This window comes from Eublepharis macularius, chromosome 18, assembly GCF_028583425.1.
Source record: "Eublepharis macularius isolate TG4126 chromosome 18, MPM_Emac_v1.0, whole genome shotgun sequence".
Taxonomy (NCBI): domain Eukaryota; kingdom Metazoa; phylum Chordata; class Lepidosauria; order Squamata; family Eublepharidae; genus Eublepharis; species Eublepharis macularius.
Window position 1 is genome coordinate 33,713,207 of NC_072807.1, and position 24,273 is coordinate 33,737,479.

Sequence of the window (24,273 nt, forward strand, 5' to 3'; positions counted from 1 at the left end):
TACATTTGGTCTGATGACTTCATCCATTTATAATCACTTTCAAGGTATTGCTCAATGAGTTTCAATGAGTATTCAATGAGTTTTGAGCTGCATTCAGAATATTCATGTTCATTGCTGTGTTTTTTTTGCAGAGGTTTTTTTTTTTAATTTTGAGTGGCTGTGACTCTCCAAGGTCTTAGGCCTTCATCCTTCCCAGCTTGCAATCTGACTTTTTTAAAAAAAAAACTGGGAATGTCAGAGATTGAACCAGGGACCTTTTCCACAGAAAGCGCATGACCTACGGCCTCTTCCAAACACTGGATTAACACAGCTACAGCCATTGTATTAAAATAATTGCTTCAGAAGCCTTGAGCAGGGAAAGATGCTGCAACATAAGTTGATATGCAATGTGTGATTGGACAGTGGTAATGAGAGTGGATAGGGATTCTACGTGCATTCACGTGTTCCTGTTTTCATCTATGCAACAATGGAGGATATAAGGCTAAATGACTACAAAATCTATTTGGCTTTCAGATCGATGTTTAAGTAAAATTTCTTCAAAGGATAAACTATTTAGCTGCTTTTTTGACATCAAATCACTGATGAATTTATAATTTGGACGGTGACCTTGCTTGGTTTATATTCAGGTTGCCAACCTCCAGGTTGGGCCTGGAGATCTCCTGGAATCATGTCATCACCAGACTATAACTGATCTCCAGACTGGATGAAATGGCTGCTTTAGGGAGTGGGCTTTATGGCATGAGAGCCCACCCCACCCCAAACTCCACTCTCCCCAGGTTCTACCCTCAAATCCCCAGGAATTTCCCAACCCAGCAATTCTAATTTATTTCAAAACAAAACTGCATTCCAAACGGGTGTATCTTTGTGGGTCACAGAAAAACACGTCCACCCACCGGACTGTTTTCCTTTTCTGTTTGGACAAACATCTTTTGAAAACAATCTCTTCCTTTTGGAAAAAGCACATGTGGGGGGGAGGGGGCGTGAGCAGGTCAAGCAGAGGCTAATTTACAAAACACACACAGCAAAGCGAAGCTCTTGGATGAAGAAGCACTTCAGTCTTAAATATTTTAATCCATACTCTACTTCTCGGAAAGGGGCATTCAGTTCTCTATGGGCCTCCTTTTCTCTGGGAGTGTTGGACTGGTCCCCCAGAACACCTCTTTGTAGAGTTGCCAGCTCCTGGTTGGGAAATTCCTAGAGATTTGGGGGGTGGATCCCAGAGAGGGTGGGGTTTAGGGAGGGGAGGCAGCTCAGCAGGGTATAATGCCCTAGAGTCCATCCTCCAAAGCATCCATTTTCTCCAGGGGAACTGATGTCTGTCGGCTGGAAGTCAGTTGTAATTCCGGGAGATCTCCAGCTACCACCTGGAGGCTGGCAACCCTACCTCTTTGGGATCTTTAATGAGGCATCGTTTATTGCTTGGAAATCATCTTCTATTGAGCCTGGAAGTGGGTTCTATGTTATTCCGATTTAGTCCTATTGGACATTTCAGCTTTGCTCTTCGGGATGCCCTGGGGCTTAATATTCTTGCTAGGCAGTCCTTTCCGTAAATTGTTCGCTTGCTGATCAGAGTGGGCATTAGAAAGACGGATGCTTTTCCGGTTTCATGCTCCATCATGTTTAATATCTGAGAACCAGGTGCGGTTTCCCCTGTCCTGCTGCTATCAATTTTCAGTCCACAAACTGAGATGATTTCATTGCAGTGGTTCACTGCATCATTTGAGTCTTATGTTGTATCGTGTCCAATTTTGCCATTTGGGATGTGTCATTGCCCTTTTTTGGACCAGGGGGAACAGCTGAGGAATAGTTTCGGCACACCTGCTTTGTTGCAGCAGCTGTTGATTGTACCACAAAACCGAATGTGTTAAATATTTGTGATTTTTGCGATAGCCCCTAGATTCCAAAGGAAGAATTTCATTTCCAGTTAATATTTTTGGCTTTGGGAATGGATCCTTCCCTTCTCTTTATCATTATTCAATGAAAATATTCAACGATGAAATGTGCTGCTTTTTAATTCCACTAAAACTCCATTCCTCTCCAATGGAAGCCTTTGTTTCCAGTGACTTCAGGCAGGAACATGTATGCTGATTTACCCTATTGGCAGTAAATTTCTTTTGACCACAGCTCTTTATGACTTCTCCATCATCCCGTTAGTAACTCTGAGCTGGCAGTCTGATTCGATAGCACATTTTTGGGCATACTTCTCGAAAAGCATCTGTCTGTTTTCTTAGAACCATTTTGCCTTGTTTTGTTAAATGAAGGGAGGAAAGCACATTGCATTTCTGGACTGCCGTGTGGTCAGGCCAACGCCTACCCATCAATCCACCTTGCTCCCACCTGCTCCCACCATTATGAGCAGAGAGCTGTTATTCTCCTCCTTTTTGAATGCCGCCTCCAGGTTTTAAGAAAGTGGGAAATGTATCGCCCATGCTTCTTCCCACCCTCCTGGAAAATAGCTGCCAGGTTTCAGAGGGGAGGGGAGGGGGGAAAGATAAAGAAGAGAATTGGCTGCCACTTTCCAGCCATTGAAATAAGTGCTGCAGAATGATTTCACGGGAAGCGGGGGGACCTGGTGGCTTAATGCCCCAACCTAGCTAGATAGCCCTGGTAGCCTTATTTTGTCAGATCTTGGAAGCTAAGTAGATTGTCCCTGGTCAGTATTTGGATGGCCAGGAGAACTGCTACACAGAGGCCGGCAATGGCAAGCCGCTTCTGACCATTCCTTGCTTTGAAAACCCAACTGGGTTGTCATAAGTCAGCTGGGACTTGATGGCATATGCGCGCGCGCGGGCGCGCGCGCACACACACACACACACACAGAGGCTACGTAGCTGCTGGTTTCTTGCCTTGGAGGCAGAATGGATCTTACTTACAATTTGGCTAAGCTCCTCAGAGCTTAACTTCTACTACGCTCAGGGTGATATTTATAGCCTTAGTTAATGCTGATCTTCGTCCATTCTGCAGGAAGATTCATTAAGAAATAATAATAATCAGGGGTCATTTCCTAGAAAAAGAGCTGGAGGAACTCATTAGCATAACTCATTAGCATGTGCCATGCCTCTTGACGTCACTGGAAGTGTGTCATTAGCATAACTGATTTGCATATGCCACACCCCCTGACATCACCTATTCTGGCTGTTTTGGACCCAATCCTGGCCATTCAGGGCTGAAATTGGGCCCAGAATGGCAAAAAGGGGCTGAAAAGGGCTGAAAAGGGGCCCCAAATGGTCAGGATCGGGCCACTGCTGAGCAGGAGAGTGATCCACCACCCATCAGAGGCTCGATCCGGGCCATTTGGGCCCCAATCCAGGCCCAAAATGGCTGAGAGTCAGGTGGGTGGGGCTACCTGTCATGAGACTGCCGGAACGACGTTCCTGTGCATTCTCCCTCAAAATGAGCCCTGATAACAACAACAACAACAACATTCAATTTATATACTACCCTTCAGGATAACTCAGAGCGGTTTACAAAGTATGTTACTATTATCCTCACAACAAAACACCCTGTGAGATGAGTGGGGCTGAGAGAGCTCCAGAGACATCACCTATTCTGGCTGTTTTGGACCCAATCCTGGCCATTCAGGGCTGAAATTGGGCCCAGAATGGCAAAAAGGGGCTGAAAAGGGCTGAAAAGGGGCCCCAAATGGTCAGGATCGGGCCACTGCTGAGCAGGAGAGTGATCCACCACCCATCAGAGGCTCGATCCGGGCCATTTGGGCCCCAATCCAGGCCCAAAATGGCTGAGAGTCAGGTGGGTGGGGCTACCTGTCATGAGACTGCCGGAACGACGTTCCTGTGCATTCTCCCTCAAAATGAGCCCTGATAACAACAACAACAACAACATTCAATTTATATACTACCCTTCAGGATAACTCAGAGCGGTTTACAAAGTATGTTACTATTATCCTCACAACAAAACACCCTGTGAGATGAGTGGGGCTGAGAGAGCTCCAGAGACATCACCTATTCTGGCTGTTTTGGACCCAATCCTGGCCATTCAGGGCTGAAATTGGGCCCAGAATGGCAAAAAGGGGCTGAAAAGGGCTGAAAAGGGGCCCCAAATGGTCAGGATCGGGCCACTGCTGAGCAGGAGAGTGATCCACCACCCATCAGAGGCTCGATCCGGGCCATTTGGGCCCCAATCCAGGCCCAAAATGGCTGAGAGTCAGGTGGGTGGGGCTACCTGTCATGAGACTGCCGGAACGACGTTCCTGTGCATTCTCCCTCAAAATGAGCCCTGATAACAACAACAACAACAACATTCAATTTATATACTACCCTTCAGGATAACTCAGAGCGGTTTACAAAGTATGTTACTATTATCCTCACAACAAAACACCCTGTGAGATGAGTGGGGCTGAGAGAGCTCCAGAGAGCCGTGACTAGCCCAAGGTCACCCAGCTGGCTTCAAGCGGAGGAGTGGGGAATCAAACCCGGCTCTCCAGATTAGAGTCCCGCGCTCTTAACCACTACACCAAACTGGAAAGACAGCACTTTCCATCTCTCTGGATTCAGAAAGCTGTGCCTCCTAATCTTACGTTCACTTATGGAGGAGCAGATCCCACTCTGTTACTTGAAAACAAGCCCCAGCGAAGCGAGCCACAATCTGTCACCACAGTGGTTAGAACAGCAAATCTTAATTGTTGAGTGTTTATGCTTGTATTACTTCAACCGTTGATATCTGCTGTGCAGACTTAATAGGGCTGCCATTTCAGAGGCAGTCTTACCGCATGCTGAGAAGGGCTAACCGAACACTGCGCCTCCCCCTGCCCAAAAAGGTGAAACCAAGAAAATCTCCTCTTGCTGCTTACACCCACCTAGCTCGGGCTCAGGAAGCTGCCATTTGGATCCTGCCCAATTTGCACAGGGTGTGCGTGACCCCAGCAGGGAGCCATTGTGTGTGAGGGGAGCAGTGTTTCTAGGGCTCCATCCTGGACTTTTGCCCAGGGCCCCAGAATCACAAAGACTGTCTCCATGCGTCTGCTGTGCGCATTTCAGCTGTGCAAGGTGAATGCAGCAGGCCCAGCGCTCTGGAGTCCAGAAGGGTTCCATCCTGCAAGCAGTAAAGGAAGCATAGAATGACTCGAAGCGTTGGCTCACCCTTCACCTTCTTCTGCCCTCCTCGCAGTAGGTATGTTCAGACTTGCCAAATGTCTGGCGCTGACTTCAGCACATGATAGACTTGACCACACTGCTGTGGGCCGAGTACAATTAGTTCAGCAGCCCATGGCAGTGTGGTTAAGTCAGCGTGGGCAGGCTCAAAACCACGCCAGCCCCAGTCTGGAAAGGCTATGATGGGGTCTTTTGTTAAAACATGTCAGTTGCACAGCCCTGCCTTTATGTTGCATTAAGCCGCACATTAACTCATCTGGGCTTTTTACGCATTAGAAATCTGGTAGAATGCACATTTTTAAACACTTTGCTCTTACAGGATTTACATGGGTCACGGGGCAAGATTTCCAGCTAGCAGTGACTTAAAACACACACACACACACCCCAGCAAGTATGAAAGGATTGCTTAGCACTGCAGGGAAATGAACACAGCTGGCTGTTTGTGGGTGGGTAGGAAATGGCAAAGGACTTCCAGTACTGCAAAAGCAAGCCCAGGAACCGTTTCTCTTCTCTAATGTGCTGCTGATGCATTCTGCTGAAATGTTTTGAATAGCGCGACTGTGTGCTGCGTGGCCTTTGTACAGATGGAGCAGAGAAGCTGCTGGCACCAGCAATTTGTGTTCCTTTCTGTGCATGGATAAGGAGGTTGACTTCATCTCGGTACCCCCTCCACCCGCCATGCTAGTTGCTCAGCACAAAGGCTGCTATTGATAAGTTAAATTAAAGAAACCTATGGCTTTGAAGTTTGGGGGAAGAGATATGATAAGGTTGCTAACCTCCAGGTGTGGCCTGGAAATATCCTGGAAGTATCTCCAGACTACAGACATCATGGCTGCATTGGAACGTAGACTCTATGGCATTATATCTTGTTGAGGTCCCTCCCCTTCCCAAACCAATGCCCTTCCCAAGATCTACCTCAAACCTCCTGGAATTTCCCAACCCAGAGGTGGCAGCCCTCCAAAGCTGCCGTTTTCTCCAGGGGACCTGTTCACTGTAGTCCGGAAATCAGTTGTAATTCTGGGAGAGGTTGGTAACCAGGAGGTTGGCGATGCTTGTTGCAGCACAAATAAGCAGGAAACTAGTGGCACCTTAACGCCAGACAAGATTTTATTCTAGCATCAGGTTCAGGGGTCTACAATCCGCTGAACATATCTTCACTGTGCAGACATTTTGCTTTAGGGGGTCTGAAAATAGCCAAACCACCAGATCCATGAAAAGCAGGACATCTAGGACAAAATGTCGTGATTTAAAATTCAAATCTAATCAACAAATTATGTACAATCCATTGATGTGGTGGAGAGTGCCCTCAAGTCATAGCTGACTTATGGTGACCCTGGTGGGGTTTTCATGACAAGGGTGGCAAAGGTGGTTTGCCATTTGCCTGCCTCTGCAACCCTGGTCTTCACTGGAGGTCTCCCATCCTACTAACCAAGGCTGACCCTGCTTAGCTTCCAAGATCCAATGAGATCAGGCTCACCTGGGCTATCCAGGTGAGTGCACAATCCATAGATATTTGAATTTAAAATCATTGCATTTCCCCTTGGATTTCCTGCAGAACTTCTTGAACCCTCCCAAGCTCCCTAAATAAAATGTTGCATGGTGAGGCTCCAACTCATTGCATCTGAAGAAGTGAATTCTAGCCCACAGAATTTTACATGAGAATAAAATTTTGTTTTAAAAGTGCTGCTAAACTCCTGTTTGTTTCAGCAGCGATCCCCTTGCACTTAAGTTCTGGCACATGGGTACCACATTCCGTAGGGGGTTGGCCTTCATCACATCAACAACGCATAAGAATGGAAAAGATGCATTTGGCGCCTTTCGGTGTGTGCCTGGCTGTGCTTCTGACAGCCAGCTCGGAGGATTTTGAAGTCTCAGGGTAGACAATCAGTAGCATACTGAGTCATCTCCATCTGTATTAATGAGGATTCCCTCCATCTATAATAAGCAGCGAGTGACTCACACAAACCCCAGAGAACAAGGTACCGTCTCTGCTTGCACATTATAACAGTGAGATCATGGCCTCCAGAGGCCCGAAACTACAGAACTGACTTCAGAGTAAGAAGGTGTGGTGTGAGATGTTTTGGAGTCTTCCGTTACCATAGCACTTTGTTCTCCTTGCCCAAGCGATGGAAAACAAAGCTGGGGTTTCTCTTGGAGTTGTTTACAAATGGACAGTTTGAGTGGGCATTTACAGGGGTGTAAGAGATCCAGAGGAGTTAGCCGTGTTAGTCTGCAGTAGCGAAATAGAAAAGAGTCCGGTAGCACCTTTACGACTAATCAACTTTGCTGTAGCATAAGCTTTTGAGAGACACAGGTCTCTTTGTCAGATGCACGTGTAAGAGAAAGTGAAGAGGCTGCTGGGCCAATGCTATCCCTCCTTGGCAGGTGGGTTTTCAAAGGAAGGAATGGGGGAAAACCTGCAATTTCCTGATAACCCCATTCATGTAATGGATGAAGTGGCTTCCTTCCAGCCCGCAATTACTTATGCGACCGTATATTTCAGAACTGAAAGAAGTCCAGGAGAGAATTGTGCGAGATGACTAAGCAGTGGAAGTGTCCTTCCGATGAGGACAGGCTTTTTCAGTTTAGAGGAAAGATTACTGGGGATGGGCACGATAGACGTTTATAAAACTATGCATGCGTGGAGGAAGTAGATAGGGACAGCTTTTTCTTCCTCTTGTTTGATGCTAGAACTCCAGGGGCACCCAGTGATCCTGGTGTGCAATAAATTCAGGAAACATTACTCAACAATTGTGGAATCCACTGCCAGTGGGCGTTGTGAAGGTTACGAGCATTGAAGGCCCTAAAAAGAGACCTAGGCAGATTTGTGGAGGTTTGGTCCATCAATGGCTACTAGCTATGGTGAACAAAGGTGAAGACACGCTCTGGACTGGGCGGCAGCATAAGGGGAAGGTGTTGGCCTCCTCCGAGCCCTGTTTGTTGTTCCTCTAGAGTAACCGGTTGGCCACTGTGTGAGACAAGATGGTGGACTGGGGTCTCCAGAGTCTTGGGTACCAGGTGTTGGCAAAGGCCATTTTCTTCCTGAGCACCTTTAACAGGATCCTTATGCATATAAAATATTTTCTACCGAGCCCCAGTCCCTTGGTATATGGAGATTGTCACAGTGCCATGGGTGGTGAGTAAACTTGTCAATTCTGTCTGTATTTGGGGGTGGCAGAGTTTGGGGAGGGAAATTATCTCAGTGGGGACGTGATGCTGTAGCGCCTGCTCTCCGAAGGTGCCATTTTATCTGGGGGGTTTGATCTTTGAAGTTGTAATTCCAGGAGAGCTCCAGGCCCTACCTGGAGGCTGGCAACCCTGGCTTCAGCATGCATCATCTTGCTCTCTTCTTGTTTTGTTATTGGCTCAGTTTCGCCTTCAGGCATCTTGCAGAGCAAATGGAAGGAACCATGCTCATTATGGCTGGCCTGCTTCCCAGAACCGAGGAGTGGTGGGAAAATCTTATGAAACATTCCAGAATGAGCTGGTGTCTGTGGGCCAATGTAACCAAACTGCCTTCACTAGCCGTGCAGAGGTGGTTTGCAGCCCCCAAGTCTGCAGCCTGGCACAATTAAATACTTTTTTGCGTTTTGCATAGTGAAAGACCACGTCTGCTTTTCTCCCTTCACACATACCTCGATGGGTTTTTTTTTTCTAGCAAAGTCAACCCGGGGCTTTTTTGAAGTGCAGAAGGCTTTCTTCGGTGTGAGGCCTGGCCCTGCCTTTCGTCCGCCCCTTTATCCCCCTGCATCAGGGCTTTTTTTCTGGGAAAAGAGGTGGTGGAACTCAGTGGGTTGCCCTCAGAGAAAATGGTCACATGGCTGGTGGCCCCGCTCCCTGATCTCCAGACAGAGGGGAGTTTAGATTGCCCTCTGCGCCGCTGAGCACTGAGCGGCGCAGAGGTCAATCTCAACTCCCCTCTGTCTGGAGATCAGGGGGCGGGGCCACCAGCCATGTGATCATTTTCAAGAGGTTCCGGAACTCCGTTCCCCTGTGTTCCCCCTGAAAAAAAGCCCTGCCCTGCATCCTGAGTGGTTGAACAGGAACCAATCCAAGTTTTTTTAATTGATTTTTTAAAAAAAAATTATACAGCAACCTTGCAAGGTTAAAAGGTTGGCATCATAAAAAAAGAGGGGGGAAAGACTTTCGTAAGTTTCCTTAGCAATCAACGGAGGAAACTGACAAGTCCTGAAATCCATCTACAGAATTGGGGCATTTTTCTAGGGGGAAAACAAAACACCAGACATCACTTTAGTCTAACTGCCTCAAAGTGTCGAAGTAAAAAATTGAAGTAATATGGAGTCAGAACCGATGAATAAAGCGAATCCAATCCAATAAGGGTAAGGGTAAGTGGTAAAGATAAGGGTAAATGATAACTGTAAGGTTTAAGGGGAAAGGGAAAGTGTAAGGGGTAAACATAAGGTTTAAGAGTAAGGGTTAGTGGTAGGCATAAGGTTTAAGGGCAGAGATAAGGAGAAAGGGTGAGGGATTGAATACACAGAAAGCTCAATGTAAAGTCCACCATGTGGAAGAGGCCAAAGTTGGTACTGTCTGTTTTAGGGTTCCCCAACATGGTGCCCATGGGCACCACAGAACCTGCAGGCACTTCCCCAGGTGCCTGCCATGTGCTTCAGTAAAGGAGGTGGGCCATTGAAATGGCAGAACCAGTGACTAGCTGCCTTCTTACGAAATAAGGGTACTTTCCGCTTGGATCCTCCTCACCACTCACTGGAGAAGGATCCAGGCTCCTGTAAACTTGACCTAGGGATCAGTTGTGAGGCAGTGGGAGAGGGAACACCAGAGCAGTGGAGCATTCCCTTTGCCCCCTTGGTGGTCTTCTGTGTCTGTGTACTTTGTCCTCCTTTCCTCCCATTGGTTTGTATCTTCTGTGTGCGCAAAAGTGCTGGAGAATCTCTGGTTTGGAGAGATTTGGTGCTACACCTCTGAAGATGCCAGCCACAGCTGCTGGCGAAACGTCAGGAACTACAATGCCAAGACCACGGCAATACAGCCCGGAAAACCCCCAACAACCAATCTCTGGTTTATTCTGACCGGCTCCAAGGACATAGGGAGAAGTCTTTCACATAACCAGGGAGATAACTCTGGAGTGAGTCTGGGACCTTTGGCATGCAAAGCAGGTGTTCTGCTGCTAAGCCACAAGCTGCTCCTCCCTCGCATCTGTTTGAGGTTGTGTTGTGTCTTCATGGTGTTTCGCTCTTTTCTGCTCAAACTCTACTATTAAAAACCTTTCTGGTCTTTAAATGCATAGCTAGCACAGTTGGCCACAAATACTGTTTAAATGACTGGGTTTCCTTTCCATAATCACAGCTCAACCCATTCCCATTTTGGATTTCCTGTTTGCAGCAAGGAGCCCTGGCACTTTAAATTAATAGTGACAGGTGTGCTTCCCCCCCTCATTTTCAAAATTGGCACCTCTTTGGAAGAAAGTACTGGAAGACTTTGATCTGGTGCATGGAATGTTTCCAAGCCCTTCCTCCACCCCACCTTCTTGGTGCCTGGTACCTTTCATTCTGCTCTGGTGCTGGTTTACAAGATTCAGCCTGGTCTATGGATGGCTTGGCAATTTTTGGGTGAAGTCTTGTTCTTCTACAGCCCAGAAAATCTACAACAACCAACTTTTACACTAGACTTAAACGTTTGTTTTTGAGCCAAACCAAATATTCAGCACGACTGCGTCTGCCTGTTTTCTTTCCAGAATGTAGAACGGAAGCTGTCTGGGAAAAATAAATGAAATGGGTACTCCTTTTCCCCCTCCTCTTGGAGGCTAGACCACACCATCATGAGGGCCTCATAAACAAAAGCAAATATTTTAAAAAATCCTCTTTTTGTCTTTTTATTTTAAAAAGTAAGGTGGTTTGAGGATGAGATGGTGTTGAATGTAGAAGAAGGGTTTAAGACTTCTGCCTGACACCAGGTCTGTGCCATCTGGAGAATCTTGTTTCCTTAAAATTCCCTGCCCAGATTGTTTTTCCATCCACACACCTTGCCACACAAAGAACAAGGTTGTTTTGTGTATGTGGTGCTTGTGAGGCCACACTAGGGGAACTATGAACTGTACAAGGATGGTAAAGTATTCAGGGCTTTTTGGAAAGCAATCTTAACTGGAGGCTTTCTCCATTGTAATGTGTAGTGTGCTTGCCGCCGGGAACTGGTTTAAAGGGCTAGCAAATTGGATAATCTCTTCAACTGCAAAGTGTCGGTATACTTTCTTGGGGCCACCCAGTCTGTGGGTTTCCACGGAATTCCTCCTGTGTGGCTAGAAAAAAAGCTTCCGCGCTTTGGGAAATGGTTGAGCAATAAAATACGTTTGCAAACTCTCAAACAGAGAAGGGCGTGCATCCTTTAAGAGCACGTAGAGTATGCTCACCGACATACTTGGGTTTAACATTGCCACAATTTCTTGCAGCTTATTTTGATTTCTTGACAGTTCCATGTTATCGACGATTATTTATGTTAGCCAGACTGAATGCCATTCCATCAAGAGAATTGATGGGACGCTTAAATAGGGTTCCCTATTCTGAGAGACTCTGGCCAAATAGACACTCTTCAACACTGTCTATTTGAATGTAATATTCTAAACGTGGCAAGAGACAGATGGATTAATCCCTATATCCAGGACCCAGGAAGTATAGAGGACAATTTGAGGCTCCTTTTAGCAGGGGTGGATTTTAATACCACTTTAGCAGTAGACAAGTTCTTCTCCCAATCGGTTAAGGAAAAAACTTATTAAATTTTTAATACTATACAGACTATATATTAAAAGACTTTTTCCTATTTTAACTCTAATTCTAGTGTGGCACTGCTCAGAGCCAAATAGGTTGTATGAGCAGTATCATTAAAGTAAAGTAAACAGTTGTAGGAAAGCTGCTACCTTTTCCTGGCAGTGATGCTGAGGTAGGATGTGTTACCTGTTCACTTTTTCCTGTTCTCCTGTTAGGGGCCGGAATACGTAGCTCTACGGAGCCTTCAAAGGGAATCTTGTTGTATATCCTTTAAATCTTGCCTTTAATTCCAGAGTTCAGGGCTGTGTACATGAGTCTCCTCTTCCTCCATTTTTCAGTGGCCCTGTGAGGTAGATTAGGCCAAGAGAGCGTGAGGTGCCTCAGAAAGATTGCCCAGCAAGGTGGGTGGCTGCATGTGGATTTGAACCCGGGTCTCCTTAGTCAGCACTCAGATAACCCACTTCTTTGCACCTTTTGTGAGAGTTCAGCTGCAGTGGTGCTTTCTGAAATGGCTAGCACAATGGACAAGGGTTGCCATGGCGACCAAAATGATGGCTGAACTAGATGGAGGCATCGCCAGAGAGTTCAGGAAGCCCGATGGGGCACGTGTGGCTTGCTGTGCTGTTAAGAGGTGGAAGAGCCACAAGGAAAAGAGATGCTGCAGCTTTTGTTGTGAGGAGGCAAATGGCAAAATTCTGGGCAAAGCCCAGGTAAGATCAGAACGTGTCACTGCCATTCATCAGGCTTGAGCTGCTCTGAATGGGAGAATGGGGAAACCTAAGGGTGCCATCTTGAATGCATTGGTAGAGGAAAGGCGGGATATAAAGAAGGAATAAAAAGATCCTCTTTTCAATAGCCAGACACTTAACCTCTGAAGGTACACAGTTAAAATCAGGGGTGTGACTCTATCCATTAGGTTCATCCAGGAACAGCCATACGTAAAGATTTCTCCAAGTCCCTAGGGTTACCATCCTCCAGGTAGTGCCTGGAAAGACAGTGTTTCTTAGTGGTTCAAGTGCCGGACTAGGATCTGGGAGGCCCAGGTTTGAATCCCCATTCTTCCATGGAAGGTTGCTGATGACCTTGAGTCAGTCATACGCTCTTAGCCTGACCTACCTTACAGGGTTGTTGTGAGGGGAAAGTGGAAAGCAGGAGAATGACATAAGCTGTTTTGGGTCCCCAAGGAGGAGAAATGTGTGGTATAGGTGAAATAAAATAAATCTTAGAATTACAACTGATCTCCAGGCTACGGAGATCAATTTCCTAACCCAGAGTTGACAACCCTACGAGAGCCAAGCTACAAGTGACAAATTCGTCACTTGTAGCTTGGCTCTGAGTTCCAGACCTTTGGGGACTTTACAGACTTGTGGTTTGTATTTGTGCCTGGAAACAATCTGGCTACCGGTGAAGTTCATTCAAAACTAGCAAGATGCGTTCCTAATTTTTACCAGCGAACAGTATTTTGAACCAAGCAAAGGGCTGGATCTATACAGACATACAAGGTACTTTGGCCAGGGGAATAGCCCCCCACTTCCCCCCTGAAGCCCACTGATCTCCCCAAATGCTGCTCCTCGGGGACAGAAGGTTCTCAGGAACAGCAGGAAAGACATATCACAGGTCTGTAGCAGGAAAGGAGAATTGGTGGAAATTATACCATCCCTTCTATCAGCAGAAAATTTTGGATCCAACCTACAGTTTCCAGACAAGTGTTGAAAGTCAGCCCCCACATTAATCTAACTCGGATGTGACCAGAGCAGGGAGCATTGTGAACAGTGAATTCAAGTCTATATTTTTTTTAATGGAAATTGTACTTCTTGGCAACAAAGTCTTGTGCGTTACTGTCAAAGCCGAGAATTAATATGGAAGTGCTACTGACATGTGATGCTTTCTGTGCATGAAATATATGAAAAACCGTTTGGGGAATGAGTGACATGGTACTAGATTTCCTCTTCTTTTGTGTTTTTTATAGGAGAGAAACGATTCTTGTTTACCACCAAAGAGGAGCACGTAACGCTATACCATGAAAATGGAACCTCTTCTGTCTTCGTGGGTGCTGTCAATAAGCTTTACTATTACAATTTTGAAACCTCGGAAAGCTACGTGGTAAGGGAAATCAGGGAACAAAATTCAGCCATCCGACTCAGTAGTTCAGACCTCAGAACTGTATATTAATTTGTTCAAGAATTTGAAATTTGGAATTCTGTTTAAATCTGGAAAGCTTCTGCTAGATTGTCAAATAATATCTTGACACAACTAGCTTATGAAACTGTCTGCCGCAAATTGGAGGGTAGATCTGTTGAGGGTTGCCCACTTTGATGGCTAAACAAAACCCTTTTGGGCTACCTCAGAAAAATGGCAGAGGAAAGCTGTTATCTTTGTGAAGCTGCAACCAGGTCAAGGAACCATCTTGCTGGCTGCTGGTGGGAAAACAGAATTTTGGCCTTTTGTTCTGATCCAACAAGACTCTGTGTAGATAGCTTTCAAAGGAGAACTAGATGAACTCACGAAGGATAGCCATTAATTTGTTAGGCTAAATGGAGCCTCCATATTCAGAGGCAGTATCTCTTTGAAAGCAGTTGTTGGGAGGGGGCAGCAACAGCGAACAGTTTGATGAACTGGGAAGTCACTAAACATGGTGTGTGTTGGCTTGAAGATAGCAAAACATTTTCAAGGTCACCATCCACCCATCTTAATATCCATTTATGCAAAATTAAATCTCAGCATCTTGTGGCCATGAGATCCAGAATCTAAAACTTGAGCAATGTACGTCCCCTCCCCCCCTTTTATTTGTTTTCACTAAATAAAGCTGCAGTTATCTATTGCTGTGGGTAACTCTGTATTTTGATTTTTCCCTCATGGGCTTGCTCCACTCTGGCACGTGGTTTTTCTTAAACCTCCATTATACTATCTCTTCCTATGCTAAAATTGTGTTTTGTTGTGAAACCTGTCCCTTATAAGGCAGTGAACAGGCTGTATAATCTTTTGTATGTAACATTTTTGTGGTGGGTGGCAAACAGTGGGTATAGATAGAAACCAAAATTAACAGTGTTCCCCCTCCCTCTCTCTTCCAGGAACCTTTCAACGTAACAGAGTCCAAATGTAGAAATTCTGTAAGTTTTGGAATAATATCTTTAGTTACTCCTGAATAGAGTGGGGGCCATGGCTTGATTATTTATTTTATTATTTATTTATTTGATTTGATTTATACCCCGCCCTCCCCACAGATGGGCTCAGGGCGGCTAACAACATTAAAAAATGCATTAAAAATCATAAAAATAAAAAATCAATAATAATTTTTAAAAAATCATTAAAATAGTCCAGGAGCAGGCTATTTAAACAAATATTGGGAGTCCGTATATGGGCATAGCAGATGGCCGAGGGCAGCCCCAGAAGAAGTGATGGTCTTAGATGGAAGAAGAAGGACACCTGCTGGCACTCAGCCAAAGGCCCGGCGGAACATTTCCATTTTACAGGCCCTGTGAAACTGTAACAGGTCCCACAGGTCCTGGATTTCCAGCGGGCCCTGCGGGATCCCTTTCAAGCAGAGAGTCCCCAGGTTCAATTCTTGCAATTGCCATCTAAAAACCACTAGTGTATCTGATATCCAGGGAGACACTTTTCTCTATCCATGATCCCAGTCAGAGTAGACAATGTTGAGATAGATTGACCGAGATAGATTGACCACTGGTCTAATCCTACATGGGCAGCTTTGTATATTCCGTTTAGGAAAAGGGCTGTATTTTGGTGGAAGGGTAACTTGTTCCAAGTTCCTTAGATACAGCCAACAGCTTATATTAAGTTGGGAGTCGTGCATCTGTTTATGGCTTTGTCTAAGGTAGCATACAGTCAAGATCTGTAGAAGGATATTCTCTCTCTCTTTTTTTTCTTCCTTGCTCCAGTCTACTTTAATTATTACAGAAAGCTTTAAGCTGAGCACTGTAGGGTGGAGCACAGGCAATCTCCCTGTAGGATGGACCTTCAGTTTTTTGGGTGGAGAAATTTCAGGAGAAGGCAGTATGGTCTCCCTCTAGCCTCCAGCTGCTAGGACCAAGTGAAGTGCATGCGAAACTGTCTTAAACTGAGTCAGGCAACCATTGGTCCATCTTGGCCAGTATTGTCTCCTCCAACGAGTGGTGTCTCTGTGTAGTCTCAGGGCCAAGCTACAAGTGACGAATGACACTTGAATGGCAAGTGGATTGAGTGGAGCGCAAGTGGAGGGCAAGTGAACAGGGGGAAATACGCTTGCCGTTCAAGTGTCATTCATCACTTGTAGCTTGGCCCTACAAGAAGTGACGAATTACACTTGAAGGGCAAGTGAACAGACTCACATGTATTCCTCCCTGTTCACTTGTGCTCCACTCGATCAAATGGAGTGCAAGTGGTGATCAAGTGGAGCACAAGTGAACAGGGAGGAATACATGTGAGTCTGTTCACTTGCCATGCAAGTGTAATTCGGCGCTTCTAGCTTGGCTCTCAGGCAGAGATGCTTGGAACCGAGATCTTGATTACTCTTTTGGAATCAAAATCAGTGCTTTATTACTGAGCTACAGCACGGCATCTGCCGTGTTGTGGTTGCCTTGGAAAGTTGCTTCTGTGTAGTCGGCAACCTTCTAGAACCTCTCAGGCTGCCCTGTCAGCATTTTGACGAGGCATGTTGCAATGTCCTTTCAAAATGCATCCAAGTCCACTTTGAACCCTGCAAGTTGTCGTTTGTTCCCACACTGTGGGAGGCGACTTGTCTCTTGAGTTTCAGGACCTGTGCAATTATCAGCTGGGCCTCAGGCCAAATCTAGGCTGCTGTGCCGGGTCTGCAAATTATAGGGTCAGCTGCCAGATTCAGCAATCCTTAGAACTGGAAAATCTTGCTGTGGAGGCTTTGCTATTCTGTGTGGGAATTGCTCGTCACCTTCCTTTTTTTTCTTTCCAGCTATATGCCCAGAACTATCTCACGCTCGTAGCGAACTACAAAGGGAAAATGATGGTCTGCGGAACCAATGCCTGCTCTCCAACCTGTTGGAACTGGGTAGGAAATGGAGCTTGGTTTACGGTGATCATGTATTGTTCTTGAAATGACTGATACGGCCGGCAGCTTATTTAAAATTGGGAGTCGTGCATCTGTTTCCATTCCTTTTTGAAGCCGTTCAAGATCAGGAAAGAAGACAGATCTTCGAGAAAACACAACTCTCGTTGAGAAACCCAGCCTGGGAAGAATAAACCGGGATCTTGTAACACCGTAAAGACTAGTGACATTTTATTCCAGCATATTGTTTCATGGATCAGCGCTCACTACTTCAGATACAAGTGGGCTCTAGTCCACAAAAACTTATGCGGGAATAAAATTTTGTTAATCTTAAATTGTCATTAGATTCCTACAGAATTTTGCTGCAGTGGGCTGACATGACTCCTCCCTCTGGAATAGCAAGATTCGAGACCAGTAGCACCTTAAAGACCAACTAGATTTTCACGGTATGAGTGTCCCATATTTAATGAGTTGAGGGCTAGCTTAACTACTCCTCTACTTAAAAATATGGAACTACCTAATATGAGAGCCCAGGTGACATGGGATACAAATGATTCAGATATAGATATAGATATAGATATAGATATAGATATAGATATAGATATAGATAGATAGATAGATAGATAGATAGATAGATAGATAGATAGATAGATAGATAGATAGATAGATAGATAGATAGATAGATAGATAGATAGATAGATGGATGGATGGATGGATGGATGGATGGATGGATGGATGGATGGATGGATGGATGGATGGATGGATGGATGGATGGATAGGTTATGAGCTTTCAAGAGTCAAAGCTCCCTTGTTGAAAGCTCCTACCCTGGAAATCTAGTTGGTCTTTAAGGTGCTACTAGACCCAAATCTTGCTCTTCTGCTATAGACTAATATGGCAACCCACCTGAAAGTACCTCCTTGAATAATCATCACAGGAGATTACATAGGGGATGGTGTTATGATTATATTCCTCAGGTGTGAGAAGGAAGGAGTTGTTAGGTTGGTGTGCTATCTCTATTTTCACTCTTTTGGGAATATGTGGGATGTTCCTTGGATGTACCTATTCATCACCGCTGCCTTTTATCTCCCTGCAGGTAGATAAGAAGAAAGAGCCGGGAATTTCTGCCATGGGGCTGGCCCCCTATAACCTCGAGCAAAATTCTTTTGTCCTTTTTTACGGTATGCCTGTAAACTTCAGAGATGTTGGCATAATGTTTGTAAACCGCTCTGAGTGGGCATTAAGTTGTCCTGAAGGGTGGTATATAAATCAAATGTTGTTGTTGTTGTTGTTGTTGTTGTTGTTGTTGTTGTTATCCAGTAATGCCTGACCAGACACCTTTGCTCAAGTTTTTGCCACTCCACCCATGTCATGTGATCCATGCATCCTTTCTGATATTGTAAATGTTTTTTTGGGGGGGTGCCCATATGAGATGGCATGCGTCTAGCCTCATTATCCCATCCTGCCCTCATTTCTGCCCTGCCAAACAGCTGTGCGCTGTTGCTTGAGCCATTCGGGTAGGGGCCATGGCTCTATGTAGAGCATCTGCTTAGCATGCAAATGGTCCCTGGTTCAGTCCCTGGCATCTCCAGGTAAAAGGACCAGGCAGGAGGTGATGTGAAAGACCTCCACCTCTGGAGAGCCGCTGCCAGTCTGGGTTGACAATACCTACCTTGATGGACTGATGGCCTCGCTATGAGGCAGCTTCATGTGTAAGTTGAAGCTTGCTTTGGATGTTTCAGTGCATTGATATGCTGAAGACCTTCTGCTCTCTTTTCATCTCCCCCCAAAGTGAGTGTGACATAGTGGTGCTGACCTTTGCTCTGTGTGTGATGTGCCTGGTCAAATCGCTTCTGATTTATGGCAACCCTATGAATGAAAGACCTCCAAAATGTCCTATCGTTAGCAGCCTTGCTCCAATCTTGCCAACTGAAGGCCATGGCTTCCTTTTTTAATCCAAGCCATCTCATTTTGGATCTTCCTCTTTTCCAGTTTGGTGTAGTGGTTAAGAGAGCATGGGACTCTAATCTGGAGTACTGGGTTTGATTCCCCACTCCTCCGCTTGAAGCCAGCTGGGTGATCTTGAGTCAGTCACAGCTCTCTCAGAGCTCTCTCAGCCCCACCCACCTCACAGGAGGATTGTTGTGGGGATAATAATGACATACTTTGTAAACCACTCTGAGTGGGTATTAAGTTGTCCTGAAGGGCAGTATATAAATTGAATGTTGTTGTTGTTATCATCATCATTATTCCTGCTGACCTGGGTTGACCAAATTTAAAATCTCTCTTTGGACATAAACCACTGGATGACCTTGAGACAGCTGTGGTCTCTTCCAGCCTAACCCTACCTCCCAAGGGGTTAGATCCAGACTGAACTTTCTGCCAATAGAGGAGGAGGTGAAATCTATGCCAAATTTCCACTTCTGCTGCTGACTCCTAAACTGCTGTTCCTGAGTGTTCATCCCCCAGGACCAGCATTTTGGGAGATCAGAGGCCAACCACAAAAAAGAGGGAGGCAGGAAAGTTTCGTTCCACTGCTGGAAAACACTTCCATCCCCAGAAGATCGTGTCCATTTTCACACTGCTTACCAGCCACGGAACATTATGCCAAGCTCCCGGAACGACAGTGTCTTGCTGGCGCAATTTCACATGAGAACTGCAGTTCTTGTGCAAAATTGCTCCAGGAAGACGCTGTTGTCCCAAGAGCTTGGCGCATTGTGCCATGGATGGTAAGCAGTGTGAAAACAGCCCTAGTCTGAATCTAACCCTGTGTTGTTGCGGGGGAGGGGCAGGGACTGCGCTTGCTGTCCTGAGTGGGCTGGATAAAAAAGATCAATAAGTTGCCCCTTGAAATGTAGTATGAGGAGTTGTGTAGAGAGAACCTTTGGCCCTCTAAAGCCCTGTAAATGTGCAGAGCTCCTCTTCGGTATGGCTCAGGGAAATCGTGCCATAGAGATCTAGGACTCTTCTCCTCCATGTGATCTGGAACCTACACAGTGCACACAGGGGGTCTTCTATGCTCCTAATTTTGTTCCCTATCCTGATTTGTAGGTGACAACATCTACTCTCCCATCAGTAAGAATGGGGACAAACTGATCCGTTTTCGCCGGGTACAGGGGCCTTGGGCTCTTTATTCTGAAGATTCACTATGGCGCAGTGAGTATGGCACCCATCTTGTTTCTGCAGGGGCTTCCCTTTATCTCCTTAACTCTTCTTCTCCCACAAAAGCACACCCATGAGAGGATTCTGGAATGTCAAAAGAGAACTTGGGGGGCAGGGGGAGAACCACACGGGTGTTTATCATTTGGGTTTCCACCCTGACTAAGCTGTGTCATGGGTTTGGGGACTTCTTAAGAGCCAAGCTACAAGTGATGAATGACACTTGCCTGACAAGTGAACAGACTCACGTGTATTCCTCCCTGTTCACTTGCCATTCACTTGTGCTCCACTACGTGATCAAGTGGCGTGCAAGTGGAGAGCAAGTGAACAGGGAGGAATACACGTGAGTCTGTTCACTTGCCAGGCAAGTGTCATTCGTCACTTGTAGCTTGGTCCATAGTTGAAGGAGGTTTTGAGGATTTTTCCTTAGAGTGTGTGTCTTGTGGTCCAGGGAGGAAAAAAATAGCCAGTTTAAAAACAAAACAAAACCTGAGCTGCTTGAAGCAGAAAGCAAAGCAGGTTCATTCAATCTAATGTGCGTAATGGAAGCAGGATTCTCTTCCTCCCTGGGGAACCCATGATAATGAGCCTTGGTGTTGGGAAGTTCTGCTCAGCACCTCCCTGTGCGTGGGGGCGGGGGTGCCTTTCCCCTAATCTCATGTGGAAAGGGAGGAAATGGAGGGGTGTGTGTGATTTTTTCAGGTTTTGTCCTCCTTTGGGACACTGTGTTTATTGCAATGTTGCTCCCAGAAATGGTGGCAATGAAGCAGAAATTTGTGAATATGCCTCTTTGTGTGTACATATGTGTTTTTTGTTTTGGGATGTAGGGGTTTCTTGCTAACCCACAATGGTGCAGTATTAATGCCTGCCCAATTGCAGCCCAGCTCACCTATTTCCATTCCTTCGTTTTATTAGCGTGGTGTCTGAGAAGAGACAGCTTTTTGTTAAGTGATATTAAAAATATTTTGAAGAGTCAGCAGGGCTTTTTAGTTGAGGAAAAATATATAAAATGATTCTTATAGTGCTCTGTATGGTGTGGTCTAAGTAGGCAGAGATAACTCGTTTCCCTTTCCCATAATATTGGAATTCTGGGTGACTTGATGAAAATGAGATTCAAAACAGATGGAGAAAAAATACTATTTCCTCCTAGCTCCATTCCAATTCAGCCTTTTAAAAAACAATTAAAGTGAGCATTGAAAGGGTCTAATTATAGATACATGATGCAAGGGGAAATTTGGTCCTTAGATGGCCTTAAAAGGGGCCAGTGCAAACTTGTGAAGGGTAGACCTATGATCTACTATTAGCTGTGATATTTAAACAGAACCTCCAGATTTAGAAGCACTGTACCTTTGCACGTCAGCTGCTAGCATCAAAGTGTATACAAATACTCTTTGCTTTCATGCCCTGTTGGTTGGCTTCCTCAGAAATGTCTGGTTGGTGACCCTGAAAAAGAGGATGCTAGATTAGGTGCCCATTTGAAGAACACTGGTTTCCTGTATCTGTTTTGACTCTTACTGGAAATGTACAAAATAAAGGTGTGTCCTTTCCTTGCTTGGAGTTCTCTAGCTGGGTGTTGTATAGAACAAATGAGGAACAATAATGCACCTGTATCTGGGCTGGTGCTGTGCCTACAGTGGAGCTTAGTCCAACTATCTCCCAACAGAGAGATCTCTCGTCCTGTGTTATCTCACCGTTGCTGTGTCTTATCCATTTGCAGACCCAAAGCTTATTCAGGGGGCCATCATAAAGAATGAGGAGGCATACAAGGACAAAATCTATCTCTTCTTCCAAGAAGACAATCCAGAGTGGCCCAGAAAAATTGGAGCCCCGAGGCATATCTCCAGGGTGGCTCAGCTGTGTGCGGTAGGTAATGTAGGCAATACCAAACTTGATAGATGAGTGGTCTGACTCAATATAAGGCAGCTTCAATGTATTCACGAGTTTAACCTTTGAACCTGGGCAGCTCCTGAGAAAGCCCCCCCAATCACATACAAGGCAGTGAGGTGGTAGAGGCCTGTACGCAGGACTATACCACTTCAGGCTGCAATTTCATTTTGGAATGCTCCTCTGTGTTAAGAAGTCCCTGTAAACAGAAGACCAGTTCAGCAAATAAAGCAAATGGGTAGAAGTCTTCTCCCTGTTCCACTAATTCTCTATTTGCAGGGAGGGGTATATTTTTAAAATGCATGCAAACATTCCAAGCTGGGACCTCTGCCTGTAATCCTAAACTGTGCAGTCCATTTATAATCTCAGGGATCTGCCTCCCTTTTCTCTCGCACGTGAGAACCGGACAAAGGGTTAGCTTGAAGAGACTGCTAGAAAGTGACATTGGGGAAGAAGTCGCTTCTTTCCTGTGCAGGGTGGGAAGAGCGTTGGCCAATTGGTTCGTTCCCCATTTCACCTCCTGTGCATTTAAAAATGCAGGCTGTGAGTTTTCAAATTAAGGACCCAATGCCTCCTTTATTGGGGAGCAGGAGGTAAAGCGCAAATGGGGCATCAGGTAGGATAGAAAGCAGTGGATATTGCAGGTCTGCTCATAAGATTGAAAGCACTTTGGGGGAAACTGGACTTTGGGGGAGAAGGCTTGTCTCCCATGGAAGAAGGGTTCCTGCTGTATTCCACCTAGCATGGATCAAAACTGGGACTTTTGTTGTACAGTAGCATTCAGAAACTGGGGAGCATGGATGCGACCAGAATACCTATTGTGGGGTCATGTTCATCGAAACAACGGGTCTGTCCCTAAGATGTCCCTTTCTGGTAATACCAGTAGAACGAAGCTGAGAGCTTTGCTGTCTGTTAAGGCAAAGATGCTGTCTGGTAGGTTCAGTGCTGGACACCGGAGCTGTCCAGCCAGGTAGCTCGAACTGTGGCAAGGTATTGACCTGGCTGTTTGCATTGAAAAGCTTTATAGCTGTTGCTGCAGCTGTCCCCCTTCTGGAGCATCAGTGAGACTGTTCCTGGTTCTGTTAAAATACAAGCCTTCCCCTTAGTTGAGGAACTAAGAATGGAAGAGAGAGCTTAAGAGACTGGTTTTTTCCCATTGTCAAAGTACATCTTTCCATTGTGTATGCGGTTTTCAGATGAAGCATGGAGGAAGGAAATTAGTTTACTTTAAAAAGAAGGCAACACGGGGAGATTGCCTGCTATGGTTAGTCTTCCTGTTTGTGGCCTAGCTGCCTGCGGTTACCTTGTCGCGTCTGTTGTCTGTGCAGCAAACGAGAGAGGGATTGACATTTGGCCACCATGTGCTCGCCTTGTGGATTTGATGTGCTGAATTGAGCATCTGAGGTCTCCGAATTTGGAAGTGAGCAAAATATCGCATTTCCCTCCAGGATAGAGATTAGGGCAGTAATTGGCAACTAGGCCCACCCAAGTACACCACCACCCTTTGGAATCGGCATAGTTGGTATAAGTCAGGAAGTCCCTGGTTCGAATCTCTCCTCTGCCACAAAGTAGCTAACTGGTCTTAGGCAGGGCTTTCTCACCTATTTAATTATTTATTTGTTGGTTGGTTGGTTGGTTGGTGTGGATTTTCTGGGCTGTATGGCCGTGGTCTTGGCATTGTAGTTTCTGACATTTCGCCAGCAGCTGTGACTGGCATCTTCAGAGGTGTAGCACCAAAAGACAGAGATCTCTCAGTGTCAACATCACTCTCTCAATCACTCTCAGTTTGACACTGAGAGATCTCTGTCTTCCAGTGCTACACCTCTGAAGATGCCAGTCACAGCTGCTGGCGAAACGTCAGGAACTAAATGCCAAGACCACGGCCATACAGCCCGGAAAATCCACAACAATCAACGTCCTGCGGCCGTGAAAGCTTTCGACAATATATTTGTTTGTTTACGTCATTTATAGTTTCTCTTTCTCAGAAACTCAAGGTGAATTACATAGTGTGAGATTAGTACACTCGATATCAAGGACATTTCAATAAACCATGCCATAGGGTAAATAAATGCAAGTTGACAAAGACATAAGGCTTGCATTTTTATTTAGTGGTGGCCAGACCCTTTTGCAAAGATGCCACAACTACAGTCTAAAACATGGAATAGAGTCCCACGAGTGCACAGCATAACTTATTTTCAGTTCTCTGGGCATGGCAGTCTACTGACCCGCCTTGCCACCTGCAATATGAGGATTTTAGAATGTATAACATAACCTGCATGAAAAAACCTGAACACTTGAAAAGGCTCTATGAAATCTAAATAGTATTTTTCTTGTCTCCTTTTTTTAGCCATCGCTACT

At 45.6% G+C, this 24,273-nt stretch overlaps 1 protein-coding gene across 1 annotated transcript in view; it reads left to right on the plus strand.

The window, feature by feature from the left end:
• Nucleotides 1–24,273, plus strand: part of SEMA7A (semaphorin 7A (John Milton Hagen blood group)) — a 48,977-nt gene that overhangs the window by 12,733 nt on the left and 11,971 nt on the right. The window contains exons 2-7 of the mRNA XM_055002707.1: nucleotides 13,824–13,957; nucleotides 14,926–14,964; nucleotides 16,782–16,877; nucleotides 17,969–18,053; nucleotides 19,924–20,028; nucleotides 21,749–21,894. Of these exons, the coding sequence (XP_054858682.1) occupies nucleotides 13,824–13,957; nucleotides 14,926–14,964; nucleotides 16,782–16,877; nucleotides 17,969–18,053; nucleotides 19,924–20,028; nucleotides 21,749–21,894 (605 nt within the window). The remainder of the gene's footprint in view (nucleotides 1–13,823; nucleotides 13,958–14,925; nucleotides 14,965–16,781; nucleotides 16,878–17,968; nucleotides 18,054–19,923; nucleotides 20,029–21,748; nucleotides 21,895–24,273) is intronic.